Below are 25,175 nucleotides of genomic sequence, written 5' to 3'. Positions count from 1 at the left end.
TTCTTCGGACAACAACATTCCGGATAGGGCATGCTCCCGGACTTCCCTAGCGGTCTTGGGCGCGTTTTGCCAGCCCTCGATTTACACCAGTCAACCGTTTAGAAATCTAAATGCACCCCCCCCCCCCCCCCCCGTCCCCAGGCCACCACCAACACATGGGCCCCCCGGCCTTAGTACAAACTAACTGATCCACCCCGGTTCAGTGTGTTGCAATGCCTGTTGTTTTCAATGGATGTATGATCATAGCATTGCCGTTACACCAGTCATTCACATCGTTTAACATTCCGGATTTCTTGAACCGGGCCGATTTTTCTCTTGAATGGACAGAAGAGCCTGACGCTACTTTCGGATTGTGTGTCACGAAGAACAAGAGAGTCCCGATTAAAACTTGCATACATTGCATACATCGGACCGAGCAGTTGCGAGAGAGAGAGAGAGAGGTGGGAGGGAGAGGAGGGAAGGGGGTGGAAAGAGATACTCAAGGGAAGCTAATCATATTTTAACTTCAATGTGTGAAAATACGACTATCTCCCTTTACCATAACTTCCGCGTTCGATTTACGCATGCGCACTGAGGCATTTGACGAGTGGGAATGACTGATTCATAAATAAAAGATGTTAAAGCCTCGTTCACTGACATGCAATGGGATTTGTTAGAAAGCTTTTGTTTTTGAATCGTATCTTCCATGAGTTATTGTGCCAGAACTGGTTGTATTCCGTGAGATTTGTTGTAATTTGATCTGTCCCATTCCATACAAATTCTATTTAATTTCAATATGGCTGCCGTGGAGGGCCGAGCATCTGTGGCTGGAGTTGAGCATGTAAAACCACACGATGAGGAGGAGGAAGAGCACGAAGGTACTTTGATTAGTCTCTTTGAGTAATATATTACACCATGCAATGTATCTGTTATTTGTATGTAAACTCGTTTTCTGGCAATTGCATACATCGGACCGAGAAGTTGCAAGTTACAGTCGGTTTTCGCTTCACTCTTCGAAACATTTAGGCTACATTATCTCTTTGCCGGTATTCTTCAACTGTCTGTACGTTCGCAAATGTGTAATGTTCCTTATTTAACCTTTGACTGTTCAATTTCCCATTAAATTCACAAAGCAGTTGTCGATATAGGTGTCTCTTGGTGGCTCAGCTAACTAAACTAGTCTGAACTAAGCATGTCTGTCAAGTTTGATTCTTTATTTCGTACCAATAGTCAATACAAACTAATGCAGTCTAGATGAAGTACATTATTTTGAGAGGTTTGACGCTTTGTTTTGGAAAGATGTCAACTACTCTTTGGCAAATAGAGGTTAAACATACGGGAATTTGAACATGTATTGGGTGTCAGGAGGACTGGCAAGTGGTTTATCAAAGATTCAAACATCTGCTCAAATTCATCAATGCCAAAGAAAAACTATCCAGTTTGTTTGTGTTGTTATTGTATTTATTCATTTATTCAATTATTAGTTTTTTTTAGATGTAGACTAATAGAAACATGAATGGTGTGTGATTGTCAACCCATTCAAACCGGAAAGTATTGGTCACTCATGGTTGTGGGATTTATTAGACAGCAAGTATTTACCTCACCTGCACACAGTATATCAGCAAGTATCATGGGTGTATACAACATTATTGAGGGGAAGCTGAAATGTGATCTGTGTGGAGCATTTTTTTATGCACATAAATACATTAAATGTCAGAGGCAAAAGTCAAACAGTGTGCCTTCAAATCCAATGCTTCATGTAAATTTGTGAGTTAGGTAAGGCCAAACAAAATAAAGTAGAAGTGCAACGCCAAGGCACTGCATACCCCGAGCGAAGGACACATCTCTCTCTCTCTCTCTCTCTCTCTCTTTCTTTTACACACACACATCCATGCACACAAAGCATACACTCACACGCTCATAGTCAGACAGACACCCTTACATACACACACCAGCAGGCACATATATGCACACATGCATGCACGCACACACACACACACACTTACACAACCCACATTCAAAATATGCACACACACGCCACGCGTGCAAGAGAAAAGTCCCAGAGAGGGGATGCCGTCACGATGCATTGATCAATGATGTCAAAACATATTGACGTCGTCTAATTGCGTGAGCATAATCCTTAGTCTCGGAAATTCCAACCCAACATATCTGGCCAGATATTAAATATAAAAAAAAAAAGTATTTTAGTTAGTATGTTCCCAATTTTTGATGAACTTCAATCCCCAACTGTAGCTTCAGTTAGTGCACAAAGAATCCTTCTTTATAATCAGCAGGGATGTTGTTACAAATTCACACCTATAGGACAAATGTCCTGAGCTCTTCACCGCTGACATTTGACCGCTTTCAGAAATTCCATAGGACGACATAATTTTGTGCAAAGCACTGTCCATGGGGGCGGGGATGTAGCTCAGTCGGTAGCGCGCTGGATTTGTATCCAGTTGGCCGCTGTCAGCGTGAGTTCGTCCCCACGTTCGGCGAGAGATTTATTTCTCAGAGTCAACTTTGTGTGCAGACTCTCCTCGGTGTCCGAACACCCCCGTGTGTACACGCAAGCACAAGACCAAGTGCGCACGGAAAAGATCCTGTAATCCATGTCAGAGTTTGGTGGGTTATAGAAACACGAAAATACCCAGCATGCTTCCTCCGAAAGCGGCGTATGGCTGCCTAAATGGCGGGGTAAAAACGGTCATACACGTAAAAGCCGTGGGAGTTTCAGCCCATGAACGAACAAACAAACAAACAAACTGTCTATGGAATGGCTCCATAATCATGTACACACACACATGCTTTAACAAACACACATAGTATATATATGATAGAGGTTACAACACGAGTGGTTTTTGGCTCACGTAAGTGTAGCCTATGCGATGCTAACTTTTGTCTGTCTGTGCGTATGTATGTATGTATGTATGTATGTCTGTGGTAGAAACTTTTGTTTACCATTTGACTGAACACCGAAATACTAATTTTACTTGGTTATTATTCAAGCAACAGCTTCAAAGTATTGAAGCAGTGATCAACATTTCGTCGGCACGTATGTAGTTAAAGTGTGTATCCAAAGAAAGCGGGTTTTGGGGGGGGTAAAAACAGCTGACTGGTTTGTGTCCTGTGTGGTATGTAGACCAGGTCAGGGGTCAAGGTTAGGTCAGATCGCGTGAAGGATTGTGGTATAGATACAGTTATCACCGAGCTGCAGTTCGCTGATTCGAAGAAGACGACTCATGATTTCACATTGTTCGGTTTCGTAGCTCCAGAAAAATAGATAAAGAAGATACCAAAGGAGATTTCCTACAGGTTAATCTGCACAACGTGTTTCCAGTGTCTGCGCGAGGAAGCGCTGTCGAAAGCGCAGTGTCGATCTGGCCATCTGGCAGTCGTGTCCCCGCCGTAAGTAGGCTACAGACAGACAGATCTAGATCTAGTGTCTCGCACTCTTGCACCGTATCACTTATGCTTACTGTTTCTTTCTTTATTTGGTGTTTAACGTCGTTTTCAACCGTTCAAGGTTATATCGCGGCGGTATGCTTACTGTGTGTGTGTATGTGTGACGGAGTGATTGAGTTTGTGTTACTGTTTGTCGATTTCTTACGTGAGCCATGAAGGCTTCGCCTCTTGTTTTATATGGCTTGTATTTCAGTCAAGACCCAGCGGGAATATCAAAAGGACTCACTCAGGCTGTTTATCCCATGAAGATCTAAAAGACAAAGTGTGACGGAAACATCAAGCTTTAGTTGTCTGTTCAGATGAGGCACCTCTGCACATACCTTATTCTAAAGGCACGTCTGTTGATCTATGTCAAGTCAGTGCATAATGGTGGCTTGGTTGTCCCTGTCAGCTGAAAGCCTCTTACACGGATTTGACTGAATACCTAGTGGTTACACACACATCTCCTGAGATCTTGGACACCTCCATCGTCTATAGGGCCTACTGCACCGCAGAAGAGCTAGAAATACTCGCAAAATGCATTAAACAGCTTGTCCAGAGAACACTCGTAGTCGATGATGTACCGATAAGGGCGTGTGTACCGGGCACGCTGTAACTTCACATGAGCATAGTCTGAACATAGCAGTGGTGGTCGGACGGACTGGGTTTTTAACGATTGGTAGTTTGACTTTTGTTTTAGTTGAGAGCACGAGCACACACACTCAAACGCATACGGCTTGTCATGTTGATCACAAGAGAGAAATAGAACAGCGAATAGTAGGAAACATAACAGATTACGTCCCCTTAATATGACGCGATGGACAACAGACGTCATGAAATCTATGACGCTACGATGATAGTCTCGGCAAGTCGAGACTAAAACTCAGCTATAACACTGAACGACTCTCGCGCAAGTTCTCAAAAGCGTGGTTACCCCTTGCACATCCGGTCTATTGGTACATGTGCAATTTGGAATGTCAAGGACGACAGAAAGTAGAGCCAGCTATAATGTATTTCGTGCATCCTTATTTACCCTATATTTTATGTGTTATAAGAGTGCAATAGTTACATCATAGATGTAACAAGAGAACAATGGAAATACAAAAAATATACCTAGAGTACATTTTCAGAGACAAAGAAGGGAGGTCATGGGATATGTTGTAACCTCTATATACACCGAACTTTTTTGCATACATTGTTCTATTAATTTAGTTCCAAATAAGACACACACAAAAAGAAACAAACATCTAAAAAGCAACCAAAACCTTCAGCACTCTTTTTTTTATTGTCTCACAAACGTACAAAAGACAATATTTCTCTTTTCGTGGTTGTGTCAGTTTGAGCGGCGACACTGTCATTGGCACTGTCATTTTCAAGAATGGCGCTCGCCGCGTTTTCACCTGTTTTTGACCCAAACGTAGCACAGGATGCAGTTAAAAAGCCAAAGGTCTTCAGCTTTTGTTGATCTTTGGCAGGCCTTAGTTTTATTTCGGTGGCATAATTCAATGTGCTTCGTCAAAATGTCTCAAACTGAAAGCAAAAGCAGACGCAAGACATAGTTTATGGTCAGTTGGAGTTGTCTCCCGTACTCCTAACTTAAGTGTGCTGCAGACACTTATAGTTTATGGTCAGTTGGAGTTGTCTCCCGTACTCCTAACTTAAGTGTGCTGCAGACGGGTGTACCCAAACGGCTCATATCGCAAACAGTTCGGAATTCCTGAAAACGCAAGATCAGCACTACACAACTTCAGTGCACTTGTACGCGAGAGTGCTCGGTCGCTTTTTGAAAATGTGTATCTTGAACGGAAAATAGCGAATATCACGCTGTCCGAAGGAATGTAGTTCTTATCGGACAGTGACAGCGATCAGTTCAAAACGATAGGACATCTGACCGCCATGCGGCTATATGAATCGGACATTTGAGCCTTTCAATCGGTCTATGTCCGATGTCTGACGCCTAACGACAGGCATGAGCAAGTTCCAAAATTTTTACTCACCTTGTGGGCAAGTGAATTTCAAAATTGACTAGCCCACAAGCAAATTCACTCGTCCACAAAAATGAGTTACCAAAGAATAAAACGATTCCATCCATTCAAACGTGGTGAAAGGCGAGCAGGTCTTTGCAAGCGCCTGTACTGATCGCATCAGTTGAGCGACACGAGCACGCTGGTCTTGCGTTAGCTGGTGCATAGCGTGTCCCCCCGCGGTGTCTTCGACCTTTTTGTTTGAGTTTTCCCATTTTTTGGTGTTTTGTTGGTGAGACTTTAATGTTTCGTGTGCACGTATGTTTTCAAGCTTAAATTTGTTCGTACCAATAACGAAAGGGCCTTTTCTTTTCTTCTCAGGAGCGGCATGCTTTTCGCAAGCAGTACACAACATGACGTTTTTTTTCCTATCATAGTTTAGCCAGTCTGTCTGCTCACAGAGTCAGATTTTGTCCAGTCGGAAGGAACGCTTCCTCTGTCCGGAGACATACTTTTTAAGTCTCTCGGACTCCGTTCCCTCTGGTTTGGGTTTTTTCTTTGGGGGCTGGCAGTCTGTTGTCCAAGTATTTCCACATGTTTACAGCTTCAGATCTGCCTAGGCTGCCGAGACACGCGTGCTGCGTCGACAAATCTGATTGGTTAAAATCGCGTCAACGAAAAGTCCTGATAACCCCGAAATACGGTTCTGGTCATTCTGATTGGTTCACGGTCACGAAAATTTCCTGATCAGCTCAAACTGGAGCTCCGAACACATCTAATTTTAGCAGTCGTAGACGACAACGTGTTTCACAACAGACAATCGTCGCTCGGAAAATGATAATGCCACAGAACCAAAATATTTACTCGCCAAGTGGGCGATCATTATCAGACTTTCTACTCGCCCACACTCATTTCTGGTCGCCTGTGGCGTGTGGGCGACCGATCTTGCTCATGCCTGATCATGTATTATCGGCATGAACATTTCTCAAGTCGATTACAGTATAGCGTTCGTGGGATACCTTATGTTTGTTTAGGGTAACATGGCCACACACAAAAAAGTCGCTAGGTCGGCTTTTTATTTGTTTTATTTTGTTTTTAACGTTGACGGGGAATCGAGACGAAGGTCGTGGTGTATGTGTGTGTGTGTGTGTGTGTATAGATCGGATCCGAGAAAACTTTTGAACTGATCTTCATGAAACTTCACATGAGAGTTTCTGGGTATGATATCCCCAGACCATTTTTTCTTTTTTCCGATACATTTCTTCGATGACGTCATATCCAGCATTTGGTGAAACTTGAGGCGGCACTGTCACGCCCTCATTTTTCAACCAAATTGGTTGAAATTTTGATCCAGTAATCTTTGACGAAGCCCGGACTTTGGTATTGCATTTCAGCATGCAGGCTTAAAAATTAATTACTGAGTTTGCTCATTAAAGTTGCCATTAAAATAAAATGTTTGCAAACAGATTTAAATTTGATTGCATCGTATTCTTCATCAAATTCGGAATCTAAAAATATATACATATGTCATATTTACTTTTAAAATGTAATCACAATTATAAATGATTGAAATGTAAGAAATCGATCCAAAAATGGTTTCATCTTATTTTTTATCATTTCTTGATTCCAAAAACATACAGATATAATATGTTTTATTCAAAACAAGATCAGAAAGTTAAAAAGAATACCGAAAAGCACGCTTTCCTGCTTACCGCAGTACGCCATTGCGCTATTCTGCCTTGTCAATTTCACTTTGTGTTGCACAGGAAAAGTGCTGTGGGGATTGACAAAGCCGTATTGTCTCGGTGAAAAAAAATGCAGTGCGTTGAGTTTCATTCTTTGAGTTCCACAGCTTGACTAAATGTAGTAATTTTGCCTTACGCGACTTGTTTAGTCTTGGTATGGTTCGCAAAATGTGCCAGAGGTTGGTGTTTTAGGATATTTTTTGAGAAATGAAAAAAAGTTTTAGGGTCGACGGGAAAAAATAGGGTGGGTTGGGTTACCCTAAACCAACATATATGTTTGATCACAGTGGGTATGTAAATTGGTTAGTGAGTAATACCTGTCATACATCAAGTCATGCTTTGGGAGAAGAGGGGTATGAATAGTGCTATACCTGCTCAAGATCTGCTCAGATAATACAAATTCTAATATATATTCATAGGAAAAAGTTAGGGACCACTTACGCAAACAAACACAGCTTCCAAACCACCAAACAATATTGAATCAAATTTGTAACATGTTTAATTCATTATCTCTGCGATCCTTTTCCAAAATATGGTGACATTTCATTCACACATTACGTGTCAACAAGCTCTGAAACATCATGGGGGTCGAAAACAAAATTTGCAAGTTCTGAACAGTTCAGTAATGGGTGTGTCCGCCGCGTTTTGCGATGCCTTCTGCAGTCCTGTTCCGCATCGAGTTTACCAGCTTCCTGCAGAAGGCCTGAGGAATGGCCTGCCATTCGATTTGCAGGAACTGAAGCAGTTGCTGAAGGTTCCTTGGGGGTGGGTGGTTGTTCCTCACTCGCCTGTCCAGCTCATCCCACAGGTGCTCGATGGGGTTGAAATCAGGGCTGCAGGCCGGCCAGTTCATCCTGGTGACACCAGCCTGCTGGATGAAGTTGTTGACCAGCCTCGCTCTGTGAGGTGTCGCGTTATCGTCCTGGAACACAGCCTGCACACCAATCTGGTGTTGAGCAGGTAGAACCAAAGGGGCGACAATCTCATCTCTGTAGCGCTGGCCCGTCAGGTTGCCAATAATGTGGTAGAGGGGGGTTCTGTGTCGAAAACTGAAGGCCCCCCACACCATGATGGAGCCCCCGCCGAAGGCCACCCTCTCCTGCACCAGACCGTTGTTGTACCGCTCACCCTGACGCCTCCACACACGAGCCCAACCGTCATGATGGTGCAGATTAAAGCGGGACTCATCGCTGAACAGCACATCGGCCCATTGCTGGCGTGTCCACCTGGCATGGTTGTGACAGAACGCCAAACGAGCCTGGCGATGAGCTGCTGTCAGTCGTGGCCGTACAGCTGGACGACGTGATCGCTGGCCAACTTCGTGCAGGCGTTTGCGGATGGTTTTCGTGCTGACGTTGGTGTTTGTTGCCACCCTCAGCTGGCCCCTGATGGTGTTTGCAGTGGTGCCTCGCTGCTGCAGAGCTTGTCTTCTGATGAAGCGATCTTCACGCTGTGTTGTCTTCTTAGGCCGTCCTGACCTGGGCCTCTCCAGAACGCTGTTGGTGGCCTGGAACTTCTGATGCAGCCTGACCACGACAGAATGGGACACTCCAAATCGTCTGCCCACTTTTCGTTTGCTTACGCCGTCTTGCAGCCATGCGATGGCCCGGGCTTTGTTGAAGGTGGTCACCTTTCGTCTGGGAGGCATAGTGAGAAGATGGTGGTTAGCGGAAAATCGCGGGGCTATAAAGCCTAACTGGTGACAACAGTTCACTCTCAACACATCCTCCCAGCACGTGCATAACGAATTTTTCATCCTTCCCGCCTAGGCTTGCCCACGCGCCAGCGTAAAAATGGTCCACTTTTTGCAGTTTGGCAGTTTCTGTCTCGTGCCCTAGCCAGGCCTCCGTGGATCCCGAGCAAGTTTCCTGCTAACACAGCATTGCTCACCCGGTTTTATAAACTTAGGAACAAGGAGTTTGGCACAGATGAAGTCAGCTGGTTTTTTCAAGGGCGGTCCCTAACTTTTGCCGTTCAGTATATATCGGGCCTGGGGAAACCTCAGATGATGTGCGATTTTCAGATGTTGTACATAGGGTCTCTGTCAGATTAAGATGATTAGAACTTTGTTCATAACAAAAAAAAATTATCCCTGCCTTTTTTTATTAACTAATTAAGACTTACTATCACAGTCTGTCAGTCACACCGATGTGCAATTGATTACAATTTAAATATATATACTTTTTGTTGGTCAGTGTGTGTTCTACTACAGTAAAACCTCCCACTAACGACCTTGAAAATGTCCAGAAAAATAGATCGTAAAAAGGAGGGGTCTTTATTGGGAGTTTGGGAGGTATGATTTTTTTTCACAGGGGTGTCAACTGTTGGGCAGTTCAGTCTTGAAAGTTATGTCCATTATCCTATTTTTGTTCCCATTTGATGCGCATATGGATAAGCATGATGTACGTACATACACCAGCGCACACACGGGCAGACATAACACAAACACACACACACACACACACACGCGCGCTCGCGCGGTCTCATAGGTAAAACTCGGGGATTGACCCCGGGTAAGAAGGTCAGTGTCTGTAACCTGGGACAGGAAGAGTTTTCTCTCAGACATCAAAGGAGATGTCCCATAGGTAAAACTTGCTCATTGGCAAGTATGGGTCATTGACCCGAGGTCTCAGTTGGTGAGCACACACTCGCAGAATACGTACACATAATTCATTATTTTTGGTTGTCGTTCTTATTGCCCCTTCCCAACCCCTCCCATCCCCTTTCCCCCCCCCCCCCCGCCCCCTCCCCCCCCCCCCCCCCCCTCCTACTTCGAAGGCAGTCCGTCAATTGTGACAGCAATAGGTGAGAAGATGACAGCCGTGGGCCCCTTGACTTGCACGCACTACTGAATACAGACTACCACCCCTGACTCTTGCTGCGTGACTAATGGCGTGCGTGTTCCGCGTGTGCTGGGTAATTACGAACTTTGACACTCACTGGTTAAAAGGTCAAAGTCATTATTGACCCTATGTTGGTAGGTCGGTCGTCGGAAAAAGGAGGGCGTCGTTCTTGGGAGGTTAGTTACAGTGTGAAAAGCATCCGTGCCGAGAAATTCGGTTGGCAAAAGGAGGGGGTCGTTCTTGGGAGAGGTCGTTACGGGAGGTTCCACTGTACTATATTAATAGTACCTTTTTTTTTTACTAGTGTAGCGAAGTGCACTTTGCTACCCTAAAACACGTTTTAAATCATAAGCAAAATGAGCCAAGTACAGTACAAAGGGAGGTATCTACTCTGTAGCAGATGTCAGTGTGAGCGCTTAGCCCACTGTGGCGCAATTTCTAATATAATGCATTTCTCCATTATAAACTATCCATCAAAGTCCCATTTATCTTTGTTTTGATCCTAACTATGTTTAGGCTTGCATAGAAGTCGATGATTAGGCTAGATGGCTGCATATTTTTGTGTTATTTATGATAATGCTTCGAGCTGACCAAATGCGTCTCATTGGTTTTTACCGGTTTTATAGTAGCATTGAGAGAAATTGATTCTCACTAACTCATCTTTGCGTTTTTGTTCATTGTTTTGTCATTTTCCTATCACCATTTCAAATCCTGTTCCTATGTTCCATATATGAATTAGTTTGTTTGTAAGGATTTGGTTGTAATGAGTGATGCTTGGTTTCTCTTCGAAGATTCAGAATTTAATTTTAAAGGTATTATATCTAACAAGAAAACTGTCGCAACTCGCCCCAAGAGCTATACAGTCCAGGTTTGGGTTTGTATTTATGTGACCACACACCAGGAATACCTTAAAATAAACGTTTGAGCGCTGAGTTACTCAAATTGAAAATGGCTGTGTTTTGAGTGGGCATCCCAGACAGTAATTTACACGAGTCATATATTTCGTCCTACCTTTCAACCCTGAGTATTTCATGCGCTATTCCTAGAGATACAGATTTCAAATTGAGCCCAGATCTACAGAGTTTGTTTTGGGAGTTGAATAGATGACAACACACATGAGGAAGGTCTTAGAATTAGTGTTTGAGCGTTCTATTTTTTCAAATCTGAATGCTGTGTTTGGTAGTCATTGCAGACCTTAATATACTCCAACGTACATTGTTTTCGTTTCTGTTGTGCGAAGCGTTTTTGCCCTTTATGGCACAGAAATGACGTGCGTAAGCGAGACTGTAGGTTTTGACTTCCTCAATCCAACGGTCTTAATCTGCTTTGACGAATGGGTATAGATGAAAACTAAATAGATAATGATGACGACCGGTAGTCCGGACCTCTGACAGTGCAAACCGCTGGCTGATTAAAACTCATTTACATATATGACATAGTTTCAAGGCAGTTTTGAGCAAATCATTGAAGATGTTTTAAAATTACAGTACAGCGAATGTCCCTTGAACCTTTTAAGGTCCAAATCGTCAGAAAACTTTCCCAAATTTTTCGGTATACTATCTTTAAGTACACATGTTCTCTGGCCGAAATTTGGCAGATTCCGTTACGTGTTAAATCACTGTATAATGTTCCCCCATGTAATGCATGTATCATGTTTGTCTAGCCGGTTCTGCGTTTTATGTGTATGATTTATGAGTTTGCCGATTATCCCAGTTTTGAGAGTTTTGTGATTTTCTGCGCTGAAGTTGGTTCAGTGCCTTCACTAGAACCATCATTTTTATATCGTACTAAATAAATATGGGTTTTTACGTAATGTTACTTATTGCGATGGAAAGTTAACCCCTTCACTGCCACAGTATAACAGCATTTTGGTATTGCTGTGTGCCAGGGCAAAATTTCGCTTTCTTCGGTAGGTTCACTAATCTGTTCACTGCTCGATCATTTATTATTTTTTATTATTATTATTCTCTTTATTTATATAGCGCCTTATCCGAAGTTCAAAGCGCTTTATGCCGTGTGAGATGGAATTTTTTACACAATATATCACGCATTCACATCGACCAGCAAACCTCAAGCCTGTTAGGCGAATGTTCACCTTTCGCGGCCTTTATTCCAAGTCACACGGGTATTTGATGGACATTTTTATCTATGCCTATACAATTTTGCCAGGAAAGACCCTTTTGTCAATCGTGGGATCTTTAACGTGCACACCCCAATATAGTGTACACGAAGGGACCTCGGTTTTTCGTCTCATCCGAAAGACTAGCACTTGAACCCACCATCTAGGTTAGGAAAGGGGGGAGAAAATAGCGGCCCGACCCAGGGTCGAACACGCAACCTCTCGATTCCGAGCGCAAGTGCGTTACCACTCGGCCACCCAGACCACATATTGAGATATCTCTTAGATCTTTGGCATGTGTTTTGCTTATACCCTTGGCTATTACATGATCATTGGACTTTGTTTGTGATTGTTATAGTAAAAATTGATATAATGACCATTTTTGTCAAAAATTACAGTTTCCGGACTTACACACACACACACACACACATTGCAGCACGTAAAACCACACAAAACACTGCTAAAACTGTTGTCAAACATCAGGTACTCACATTACAGCCCATAAAAGTATTCTTCAGTGTGGTAATCCATAAATCACTTCTTGTAGAGCTTCCAGAACACTGTATCGCTTGAAAACAGGTCTACGAGTTGAGGTCCGACTTTCGGCCGCCATTGTGAATGCTATAGTCGGTTCTACATTTCTAACACAGTTTTCAACACGTGGTAGTAACTTATCCGAACGGTCTATGGGAAAGAACTGTGTTTAGAACCCCTACAAGTACTTGGACAGTGGTTACCTCCCATTTAGTTTTCAGAAATGTCCTGAAATGTTGTTGACACAAATCCCACGTACGAGATACGGTTATGGGCGTACGATAAACCGAAAATGACCACGTATTACATGCGGGGTGGGCAGTGAAGGGGTTAAAGGTCATAGCTTTTATTTGATGTATTGTTTGTTATGATTGGTTATGTAGTTTTTGAGATGATTGATTGTAAAGGTAGTGTCAGAAACACAGATTCTGTGTTTCCAGCTGTATTGAGGCCAATTTTTCCTCCCTGGCTGACCTGCTTTCGCTGCAGTCCGCACGGGCTATAAGTACTGGCTGACAGCTATGGCTTAGCATCATTTGCTCATAGTAGCTCAACACACCACTGTATTTTGATTCTCCTTTTACAACAGGTTTTGCCTTACTACCTCTGCGCTTACTTGAACTGTTTTGTTGAACAATTAAAAAGTTGAAACAAGACGTTTGGACTTGAGCTTCGTTCCTTTCTACCTTCCACTCTCCACTACACTAGTATTACTACTAATACTATCTAGGTTTACGACTGTGGTTCCAGGTACTTATTACAGTTAGTACAGGGAACGGGTAGGTGTTTTGCTATTTTGATGTTTACACATGTATGGTTGTATTTGTCCTCTGCTAGAATTTTGTTTCTTGGATGAACTTTTTATCGTTTTCTTTTCAGATCATTTTTATAATTACTTTGTTGTTGTTTTTCCACAGGGGAAGATGGTGATGCCACAAAAGCGAATGTAAGTGTTACCATTTTTTCTTTCTCATACGTTTTTACACTCTTTGTGCTGATGTCACTCGATAAAAAGTTAATGTTTCAGAACTGTAATTTTGGATATTGGAAAACCTGCCATAATTATAATACATTTGAAATCGTTCGGTTTTCCAATCATGAGAAAAAATCTTCACATTTATAATATTTAAATCTGAATAACCTGAACAATATCCTTGTGTTTCCCTTTCAATACCTTTTGTAGCTGGCTTATTTTAAGTGGAGTTTGCATGAATTAGAAAAACAACAACTGAGGGTCCAGAAGAAATTAGGAAGAGGGGGAGTCCTTCATCCTGATTCGGCCATTACTCTTACTAACTTAAAAAAATCCAAAAACAAAGAGACTGCCAACGTACCAAAATTCAGAATAAAAAAACCAAGAAAGGTAAGTTGTTGGAACGTTTGTTATTGACCAACACAATAGAAAGGTAAGTTGTTGGAACGTTTGTTATTGACCAACACAATAGAAAGGTAAGTTGTTGGAACGTTTGTTATTGACAAACACAATAGAAAGGTAAGTTGTTGGAACGTTTGTTATTGACCAACACAATAGAAAGGTAAGTTGTTGGAACGTTTGTTATTGACCAACACAATAGAAAGGTAAGTTGTTGGAACGTTTGTTATTGACCAACACAATAGAAAGGTAAGTTGTTGGAACGTTTGTTATTGACAAACACAATAGAAAGGTAAGTTGTTGGAACGTTTGTTATTGACCAACACAATAGAAAGGTAAGTTGTTGGAACGTTTGTTATTGACCAACACAATAGAAAGGTAAGTTGTTGGAACGTTTGTTATTGACAAACACAATAGAAAGGTAAGTTGTTGGAACGTTTGTTATTGACCAACACAATAGAAAGGTAAGTTGTTGGAACGTTTGTTATTGACCAACACAATAGAAAGGTAAGTTGTTGGAACGTTTGTTATTGACAAACACAATACGTTACATTCACAGACCCAGCGGTCTATTCAGTGCACAGACAAACAAATACTCATTAAACAGAAAAAGACATCTGGCATTAGATGTTTAAGAACAGTAATTTTGAATGTTGCGTTTTGCATTACAAAAATGATGTAATTTTAACATTGCCTCGCTTGTGTCTTCTCCACAAGCGTCTGCACTTTTTCCCAGAACAGAAATCACGTATTTTAAACTTTGAAGGGCAATCGACTTTAAACTTAAAGTACACCAAACACAACTTTTTCTCACATGAAGTTTTTGATTACAATCAGAATACCTAAGTTTCTTCCCCTGCAAAGATTTTTACATGAGTTTGACAAGGAAAAAAAATTTAAGATAGTTTTTCATGATTGTAAGATGCATACCAGCTAGAAAAGGACGCTCAGAATCTAAAAGCTAAGTTTTGATCAAACTTTCACAAATGTAACATGTTCTTTCATCCATTTTGTGAATGAATGCAAATGAGCTAATATGCTGTCATACAGAAACCAAACACAACTCCGAATTTAGGTTCCCTCCACTGTATTGATCAGCTATGACAACATACACACAAATACACACAATCATGAACATAAATGTTAATGTTAGGTACTCAAAAATCCAGTACTCACAGTTTTTGTAGGCAAAAAACACTCGAGATGACAATCTCGCACATAATTGCAATGACAAAACTCTCTACCCTTTACTTAGGTATAAAACTACACAACCAGTCCGTGTACTCACAGGCACACGATATCTAGTTTACAGGTATCTACTCACGGCTCGTGTGTAGTCAACAAAAACGAGTTATAGTTTCTACTACGGCAGACTTAAAACACCGTCTGCTCTGTCTACTAAAATATTCCTTATCTCTTAAGTAAGTTAAGATATTGTAGACATATTTTAATTCTGGTCATACGCAGAATTACACAGCTTCTATTGCTGTTCACTAGGAAGTGTATTTTACTACTAATTCCTGCTACTGGTGACCTCAGTCTACTCAGTTTCTATCGCCCTGTGACCACTATGGTCCAACTCTACGGACAAAAATAACCGTGCACTAGCTTCTAGAAATCCCGTCGAATCTCAGCTATGCGAGTATAAAGGGTTGATATTCCGGCGACTTCTCAGATCCATCATTCTGTCATCTGGTCACTATCGTCCTTTACGACCGGTTACACGACGCACTGCACAACATAAATAGCGGACATCTTGTCTTAGATATCTGTCTGCTATGTTAAAAGTTACAGTGTTAGTCGATTCGACTTATGCGATAAACATTAACGAGATTCAAATGCCTATTCCATTTACCTGTTAAGTGCTTTACTCGGGCTTCCTTTCTCCCGGTCGATTCCCGTGACAACCCCTCCCTGTCGCTGGACAGTGGTTAAGTGTAACGATAACTTTGTTGCGATTTACAAAGTCAACTCTCTCGGTTAGTGAGCTGAATTCACAGTCCGTGCAATACACTTCACTACGTCACGCTACTATCTCTGGTTAGCGCTCTCAAAGCGTGGAGGCTATCACTATCAACATGTTATTCGTGATTTCCTTCACACATTTCTGGAACTATCAAAAATAAGATTGAGATGATACCCAAATCAGTAACCTAGTGATTCAATGTACAATATACAGACCTGGGAACCCATACGATTTCGCCGTATTTTGTACGCATGATTGTCGAGAATACGCTCAGTACGGTCAGTGGGAAAAAAATACGACGAGAAAAATTCCAAGACTACTTTTCTTCACAAGCCCATCCTGAAGCCGATCCAGTATTTGGCACATGATTACGTCACTATATTAGCCGCCGTCGAAAAAAATATAATCGGATCGTGTCAATCAATCAAAACAACCAGGCAAACGAAAGTACGGTATTTGGCGAAATCGGCTCCTAGACTAAACAAGTGAAATAAAGGTAAACTTAATTAACGGTGTGACGGACGCGCATGAGGCATGTTTTAATCATGGATGTGCAAACGCTGTGTGGAGTACGCTCATTTTTTTGAAAATACACCAAGTTTGTTTGAGAATACTCAAAGTGCAAAACAGGGGTTCCCAGGTCTGAATATATTTTGAGTAACGCTTTATGTAAAAAAAATTTTTAAAAAAAAGTGGATTTTTCTTGAACAAAGTCAATATTTTCTCAGCATCCCGATGACCGACAGGCATGAATTTGGTATGGATGGAATCTTCATGAAAAATACTTTATGACTGTATTGTTATTTATTTTGTATTCATTTAGTTACAGAAGAAAACACTATGGTTTTACTTTAAACAATAGCCATAGCAGAAATTTTACATTTCAACACCTTGACAGATTCCTGGCCATATTTATATTCTATTTATTGCATATTTTATATATCATATTTATATGCATTTTGTTTACAGGTGACGGGGACCAACATATCACACTCGGTGTCTCTGCGTGAAAAGGATCGCAAGATCGGACACCGCAGAGTGGATGAAGCAGGGGTGGTCACATACAAAAAGGTACCTTATACTTTAAGATCAATGTTTGTAAAATAGAGTAAACTCATACAGGTATGTATGCATCATTGCATGCCTACATTTAATAAAGCACACACCCACAGAATAGAAGCATCAATGATACTGGAAGGCATGTTTATACACGGTGCTACCGCCAGTTTTGCCTGAATCAGGGTGATGTGTGTTTCTTAGCTTAAGGGGAGGCACTGGTGTTAAAAGTGATTTTTTTTGTTTCATAACTCTTGGGTTAACCATTGTTTTAGAATTTAAGTACTCAGTCTATCTCCTGAGAAAATGGAAAAAAAATAAAAATTGGACCATCGGTTGCCATGGTAGCAATCCAAGATGGCCACCAAACTGCCCCTTTTTAAAACCCTAAGGCTTTTTTAAAACCGCATGAAAGTTAGTTTTGATGCTTGTTATTTATACTTCAGCACAATGCCGAGAAACTGATTGAGGCTTTTTTTGATATCTCAAGTCATTTAAAAAATATCAATGATGAAAGTGAGTGATGTTGAATTTCATGAAAAAACGCCCCGAAAAAGGGTATAACTTCTCAAGAAATTTTTTTTTCAACAAATCCCTCAATCAGTTTCTGCAAAATAACACACTCAAGTTGTACGCAAAGTTTCAACAACGCAAGTTTATTAGAAAAAAAGCCTTAGGCTTTTGAAGTGACAAAAAAGTAGTTTTGAGAAAATGCACAAAACATGAAGAAAATGATTTTTTTTCACACAAACGTTTACGAAACATGTAACAAAACAACACTGACAAAACAACAAGTCTTGCTGAGTTCCACAAGAAAAACGGAAACTAAATTCAACAAAATGTTAAAAAAAACAGCCAGTGTTCTGCAAGCACCAAGGAACCTGTTCCAAGGTCACAATGATCAACTCTCATCCGTTATGTGCACGCTGCATAAATTATGCCCATCCATAATTCCCAAATTGTTACCAGTGAAGCCTCTTATCTTGGACCTCTTTTGGACTTGCTTTGATTTATCAGGGAAATTTATAACAGTGTCCTTTACTTTTTATACTACGATATTAGGGTTGACTTCTGTGAATTGCCATGCAGTGCCATGGGTACTTTGGAAGCTCCTCTCCAGCTTCCACCTCACCATCTGTAGAGAACATAAATTCAAAATTAATAATACGATATGTCTATTACAAACTCAATACGCTATTCACATTTTCCCAACAATGACACCCCCCCCCCCTCCTACACACACATTTGAAAAACAGGTATTGTAATATGTGATAACACGTTATTTCGGCGCATGCTTATGTCAGTGCTAATAGTCAAGCAGTGAACAAAAAGATGTTGAAAAATCATGTGAACGGTGCTAAGGCAGTGCTGGTCTGGTCTACAGCTATTGCACATACTTCATGCGAGCGGCCCTCGCTTCGCATCTCTGTATGTATGTCTCTGACTGCATGCAGAAACCATATGGTCTGCATGGGAAGTATGACCACAAGCAATGTTCACTCACTGGTCCATGTGAATGCATGTTTGTTTGTGCCACAAGAAAACTTTGATCACAGGAGGAAGCTATAAGTAATATGCTCAAGAAAATAAATGAGGAAAGAACAGATGTTTTGCCCCAACAGGACAAACCTTGTGACAACCAAGCTTCACAGTAGCCGCACATTACTGACTTTGCATCCTATTCAGTTTCTTTGCATCAGGGTGTTGTTAGTAAGATTCTCTTCTTCAGCAGTCACACACAGTCACACACATGAACACACAGAGCCAGAGCCGCAAACATAACCAAACACATGTATAAACTTCTACATTTCTGTCAAAAAAAAGAAGAAAAAATGCATACCTACTACAAGCTTTATCAGCTGCTTGGAATCTTTACTGCTCTGCTTGGGCTAGTATTCAGCTGCAGCAGATTTCCCAGGAGATGCATGGTGTTGCACCATGGCTGAACAAAGTCATTTTTGTATTGATTGTTCTTTTTTTAAGCAGTTTATTTGCTTTTTTCCCGAAAAAAGATATAGGGTCTGCCTTTTCGTTGCCATAAATGGCGAACTCCGTGTTGTCCTTACTGCCGTACACATTCCGCTCCGCAACTCTAAAATAAGTCGTGGTTCAAAACACACATGGAAACGTGCTTCAAACGTACACCACCGATGGTGATTTCTTGCTCCAACCCAGCTGTTGCAAGGGAAGCTGCATAGTTTCCAGCCAATTTTCATTCTGGACGAAGTTGAATGCACAAACTTGATCTTCCGATTCGTTCGTAGCAATAGCAGACGACACTATCGACTCGCACTTTCTTTTTAAACTTCTGTCACGCCAGCCTCTGCAACTGATCTGATTTTACCCAATAATCATCCTTTGCGTGTCTAGCACTGAAATCGGGGTAAAACGTGTGATAAACTGAAGATTCCACAAAGATATCCAAGGAAAATCGCAGCTGTAGATGTTTCACATCGCCTTTGGCAAGATCTGGCGGAAATTGAAGAATATTGCATTCTGGGAAGGCCGAATCGAACCGAACGAGACCGAGCATAAACGAAGTTTAATATCCGCGATTCGATTGGTCAGTAGCGAAAATTGTTCATACGGAATTTCCCGGAATCTTCATCGGTTCTCTTCGGCTCTTTGGAATGTCTTCTTGTTGCTGTTACTAACGGCGCGAAACCAGTAAACGGAAATTCCCGTTGTCCGCGGTATGAACTGATCCTAGCAAAGAAAAGACAACTCATTCCAGTCATGTAAACGTGACTACCGTTCACGATTTGTTTGACTCACAGTCACCACTCAAACATACGCATTTTTTTGCTGTTTTGTGTGTTTTCAATACACAATTGCATACACATACATTGTTCATTTAGCCGTTTTGACCGTTTATGATTAATTCTGATCTAAAATCAGTACATCAGAGTAACCAGAAGAGGTTCAAAATCCAGAATCAGAAAGAAAACGGAAATGACCAGGGAACAAAAAAATCACTTTTTTCACTGTGGTGTCTGCCCTTAAAATGTTAAAAATACAGACCAGATGATTTGTAACATTGACGCCTATAATAGGGTTCTATTTGATGAGTCAGACTCAAAATGAGTGAGTGTCGTCCTAGGTCCACTGTACACACTAATTCCCTACAATTGGTCAAGAGGGCAGTAACTGTGCAGTGCTATCAAATGAGCCTCTGGTTCAGTGGTTGTGAGATTATCTCCCTTGTGTTGTACACTTTTGGCTGAAAAGAAATTTCCTCCAGAAAATGTGGGCTGCTGTCCCTGGTGCAGTGTGCAGCAAAAATGTCTAGTTGTGTGTGTGACCAGTTTTCCCAGCCGTCCTGTGTGCAGCAACAATGTCTAGTTGTGTGTGTGTGACCAGTTTTCCCAGCCGTCCTGTGTGCAGCAACAATGTCTAGTTGTGTGTGTGTGACCAGTTTTCCCAGCCGTCCTGTGTGCAGCAACAATGTCTAGTTGTGTGTGTGTGACCAGTTTTCCCAGCCGTCCTGTGTGCAGCAACAATGTCTAGTTGTGTGTGTGTGACCAGTTTTCCCAGCCGTCCTGTGTGCAGCAACAATGTCTAGTTGTGTGTGTGACCAGTTTTCCCAGCCGTCCTGTGTGCAGCAACAATGTCTAGTTGTGTGTGTGACCAGTTTTTCCAGCCGCCCTCAGTGTTGTTCAGAGGACATTAGGTCACCTAGATTGTGTGCACACAGCATGATGTAAATCATAGTGAGATAAAAACATTCAATCCTGTTTCTTTTGCTTTTGACTGGCTTTCGTTCATCTTACGATTTGTACTGGTCAACTGTCTTTTGTGAACTATAGGATTGAGTGTTCCAAGTCTCTGCATCATAAGGAAGGTGTTTTTGTTTTCAAGCACACACATTATTATTATTATTATTATTATGAACATTTGTGCGCCTAATCTAAATATAGCCCTAGGCGCTTACAAAATATACAATACATAGTGAACATTATACAAAACACAAATCGACAAGGACCAAGACACTCGGACTCATACACTCGCAGACAGACGCACAGCGCGAGACAGTTCAAACTAGCAAGTAAAGAGTACTGTTGCTATTTATTTATTTTATAGTTTACTACTCACAGACCAAACAACAAAGTACATGTATCTGCATAATCTTCAATGTTTATTGTAACCACATCCACAATTTCACATCAATGGTGTTGTTCTAATGGAAGTTAGAGGTGTTTTCATGTAGAAATCATAGAAAATAACTTGGCTGCAGAAAAATATATCGAGTGCTAAAGGTCAAGGATAAATATTAAATGTAACAAATATCTTGTAGATGTATCCTTAATTTAGCTTAATCAGTAAATGATCTGTTTCAAATCATTGATTTTTATGTTCAGTTAAAAATTGAAGTTTGTGTTGCTGAAGCTATTTCTTTTAGGATGTAGAGATTAGAAGTTGTGTGTTTTTAGCTTTATGAATGTTATTATTATTATTATTATTATGAACTCTTAGAGTACAGGCAAACTTGAGTACACGCATGACTGTAGTAATGACAGTGTGTGGGCAATACCAGCCTACAAATGGAACAATGACTGGGGTAGGGGACCTCTACAGCTGTTCAAAGGCACAAAAGCAGCTTTGAGGGTGTGATTAGCTCTCAGTGTACTGGTAGGTTCTACTGTTACCAGTGCAATTTGTGGCTGAGGCCAGTGCAGCTAATCAATGTGGAAACATGCAGCACTGGGTGTGGTCTTGATGCGCGGTCTACCTTGCATTGACACCCTCCACCACTTACCCCTACCTTTCTGTCAATCTCTGTTACTGTGTATCAGTCTCAGCCCACTCACTCTGGCGCTGTGACTTTAAGAGAGGGAGAGACTATGGAGTAATGAGGAGAGGGATAAGTAACTGCTGCCTTGAGAGGGCAGATGACACAGCATCCACACTGCCGCAGCTGATGGCCTTTGCATTATAGATTTTTCTGGAAGCAGCAATAAATAGGCAGTAAGCACAGTGAGTGGAATGACTGAGCAGAGACTGACATCTTCTTCCAGGCCTGCTGACAGCTTCACAGACCTGCCATCATTAAACTTTGTCATGATCTTCAGTGCTACCCTCTGTTGCTCACAATGAATTGGACTTCCTTCATCGATTACCTTGACTATGACTTCACTGCAGTCAACACACAACACTGTCTCAAGTTTCACTCCAGCTGGATAACACAATGATGACAAACAATCAGTGCACATGCTCTGGCTTTATGATAGATATGAAGAAAGGCCTTTTGGAAACTACTGTTTGGAATCTCTAGCTGTCTTCATCAAGCCTATCCAGCGAACGAGATGAAAGCTAATTTGAAAGTTTTATGCATGCTCTTTAGTAGTGAAGCTGTTTCTTTTTTATGTATACATGTATATTAAAGAGCCATCTTAACGCAGTCCTAGTGATGCTGCAAGCAAAGTGAAAATTAACGTATTTTGATGCATGGATTCATGTAGATTTCTCGTAGTGTACTGGAAATATGATACTAAATCATAAATGAAAATGTGTTTTCTGTGGTAGTTATTGACATGAACTTGTAGTTGTAATGGAGAAAGAAAGCTTGGGGAAAAGAAGAAGAAAAAACCCGCAAGTTGCAGGAGAAACTGAAAATCACAACGATGAATAAGTTTTAGAAGAAAAGTGTGGAAGGTGCAAGAGAAAGCAACATTAAGTACATGTATAAACAATGATGGAAAAGCTAATGCTTCGAAAGGGGTTTGTTTAAAGGCAGGCAAGGGAGGACTAAATGTGTGTAATGACATGTGATTTCACCAGCAAAGTGCCACATGTCATTTTTGAACTGTGCGGGGAGACAGACAGTGCTGACTGATCAGTGCTACGTGGAGGATGGGGATGCTGGTGTGTGTGTGCAGGCCATCAAGGCCAAGGGGTGTGGCAGCACGGCCAATGCAGACCACACTGTCATCGGGCTCCTTTTGATCTATCTTCCACTCCAGTCATGTGATAAAAAATGTATGAAGTGGAACAGAAGGGAAATGCTGCCTTTGACCTTTTACATGAGCTAGAGAACCAGGGCAGTGGTGCTAAGGGTAGTCAAGTCTGTTTGTACTGTAGCATGATAACATCAACATGATTGTGAGAGAAAGGAGACATAAAGAGCCACCAGATACAGTCGAACCCACTTAAAACGAACACGCTAGTTACGAATTTTGACTTATAACGTATTAGTTTTAAGTTCCCAACTGAATACCTCTTTCTTCATGCTTAAAAAAAATGCTTAAAACGAATTCTTTATAACGAATTTATGCTTATAACGAGCACTTTTTGGATTCCCAAGCATGCATAATGTCTGTAATTTACTCACGCTTATGACGAAATCTTTAAACTCGTCCCGAGATCGACATATCATGGGAATTTGAGAAGTTTGAATACATGTGTCAAAGTCTTCCCTTGCGTCGACTGCTTGAACCATTGCTCAACCGATCACTGAATAAAGTTAAACTGATTACACTGTACTCACAAAACAATTTCAAATTTAGAATCAAAGTGATTGATAGCTCAGACACTGAACATGAATGACTGACTGACGTTTATTTCCTTCGCGAATACCAAAAACGAAACATCAATGTTTTGAACGGGAGCCATTGCCAAAAAATATAGATGCCAGAGTGGTTTCCCTTGGACAAGGGAAACCACACTCTCAACGTTTGCGTTCGCCGGTTCGCGATAGTTTATCAGTCAGTCAGTGCTTTCGATTTGGATTTGAACATCATGTTGCAACAACAACAACAAAAAACTAAATTGGCCAAGGTTTGCTACCCGTCGCCAAGGTAAGTGATTCCGGACAAATGATAGGAACACCGCGAATGTGGACAGTGTCAGTGTGTGCGTGTGTGGGACCAAAAACGTAACAACTGGATGAAACATCTGTGTGCTCACTCTCACTCAAACTCAACAATCATCACTCAACATGAGACACACATGAACATGTAACTGAATATGTCACTTTATTGTCTAAACGTGAAGCAGCATGAAAGTTGCGAAAGAAACAAATTGAAACACCATAAAATGTACAAGACTTAAAAAAAAAAATAAAAATAAAAAAAATAAAAAAATCAATTTTCTTAATACGAATTTTGGTTAAGACGAACTTTTTTTCCGATCCCCAGTGATTCGTCTTAAGCGAGTTCGACTGTACATGGTAGAAGAAAGGCACTGCTGATGACATGATAAGGCCAGAGTGACAACATTTAAAAGTAAATGGACCAAGTTGCAACAGATTCAAGTAGTTTACTGTCGTGGCAACAGGAAACGGTAAACTGAGATAGATCCAGAAAGAAAAATCGTTAATTGAAGGCATGCATATATATATATGAATTGAAATTGGGATGAACTTGAATGTGTATGATAGCTCAGACGAGTGAGTGAAATTACTGTGAGCAAAGAAAAATAAACTTCTACATGTGTAGTGAAGATGTTGTGGTCCATTATGCAACAAACTGGAAGAATTGTGAAGGGCATGGGGCAGGATAACAGTGCCATAAATAAGCTCCGTACAGCATGGCTTACTGCCTACTTACATGGCTTCATTGCAATTGTCTAAGAAACAAACAAGTCGCATAAGGCGAAAATACAACATTTAGTCAAGTAGCTGTCGAACTCACAGAATGAAACTGAACGCAATGCAACGCAGCAAGACCGTATACTCGTAGCATCGTCAGTCCACCGCTCACAGCAAAGACAGTGAAATTGACAAGAAGAGCGGGGTAGTAGTTGCGCTAAGAAGGATTGCAGGCTTTTCTGTACCTCTCTTTGTTTTAACTTTCTGAGCGTGTTTTTAATCCAAACATATCATATCTATATGTTTTTGGAATCAGGAACCGACAAGGAATAAGATGAAAGGGTTTTTAAATTGATTTCGAAAATTTAATTTTGATAATAATTTTTATATATTTAATTTTCAGAGCTTGATTTTAATCCAAATATAACATATTTATATGTTTTTGGAATCAGCAAATGATGGAGAATAAGATGAACGTAAATTTGGATCGTTTTATAAATATATTGTTTTTTTTGCAATTTTCTGATTTTTAATGACCAAAGTCATTAATTAATTTTTGAGCCACCAAGCTGAAATGCAATACCGAAGTCCGGGCTTCGTCGAAGACTACTTGACCAAAATTTCAACC

At 41.1% G+C, this 25,175-nt stretch overlaps 1 protein-coding gene and 1 long non-coding RNA gene across 14 annotated transcripts in view; one reads left to right on the top strand and one right to left on the bottom strand.

Moving 5' to 3' along the window:
* Positions 1 to 561: 561 nt before the first annotated feature.
* The window catches only part of LOC138950940 (phosphatidylinositol 4-phosphate 5-kinase type-1 alpha-like), a 136,135-nt gene continuing 111,521 nt past the window's right edge, over positions 562 to 25,175 (top strand). For all 13 annotated transcript variants that reach the window (XR_011450883.1, XR_011450882.1, XR_011450880.1 and 10 more), the window contains exons 1-3: positions 562 to 857; positions 13,546 to 13,574; positions 16,936 to 17,037. Coding sequence is in view for 4 of the 13 variants with exons in the window: in XM_070322655.1 (XP_070178756.1) it covers positions 776 to 857; positions 13,546 to 13,574; positions 16,936 to 17,037 (213 nt within the window). In the remaining 9 variants the exon portion in view is untranslated. The remainder of the gene's footprint in view (positions 858 to 13,545; positions 13,575 to 16,935; positions 17,038 to 25,175) is intronic.
* LOC138950939 (uncharacterized) lies at positions 17,658 to 20,150 on the bottom strand. The gene is made up of 2 exons (XR_011450874.1): positions 18,863 to 20,150; positions 17,658 to 18,157 (listed from the first exon to the last, which is right to left on the bottom strand). It is a non-coding gene; the product is annotated as an uncharacterized lncRNA (long non-coding RNA).

This window comes from Littorina saxatilis, linkage group LG16 (genome assembly GCF_037325665.1).
Source record: "Littorina saxatilis isolate snail1 linkage group LG16, US_GU_Lsax_2.0, whole genome shotgun sequence".
Classification (NCBI taxonomy): domain Eukaryota; kingdom Metazoa; phylum Mollusca; class Gastropoda; order Littorinimorpha; family Littorinidae; genus Littorina; species Littorina saxatilis.
Note: the sequence above shows the minus strand (reverse complement) of the source record. Positions and strands in the feature narration are given on the sequence as shown.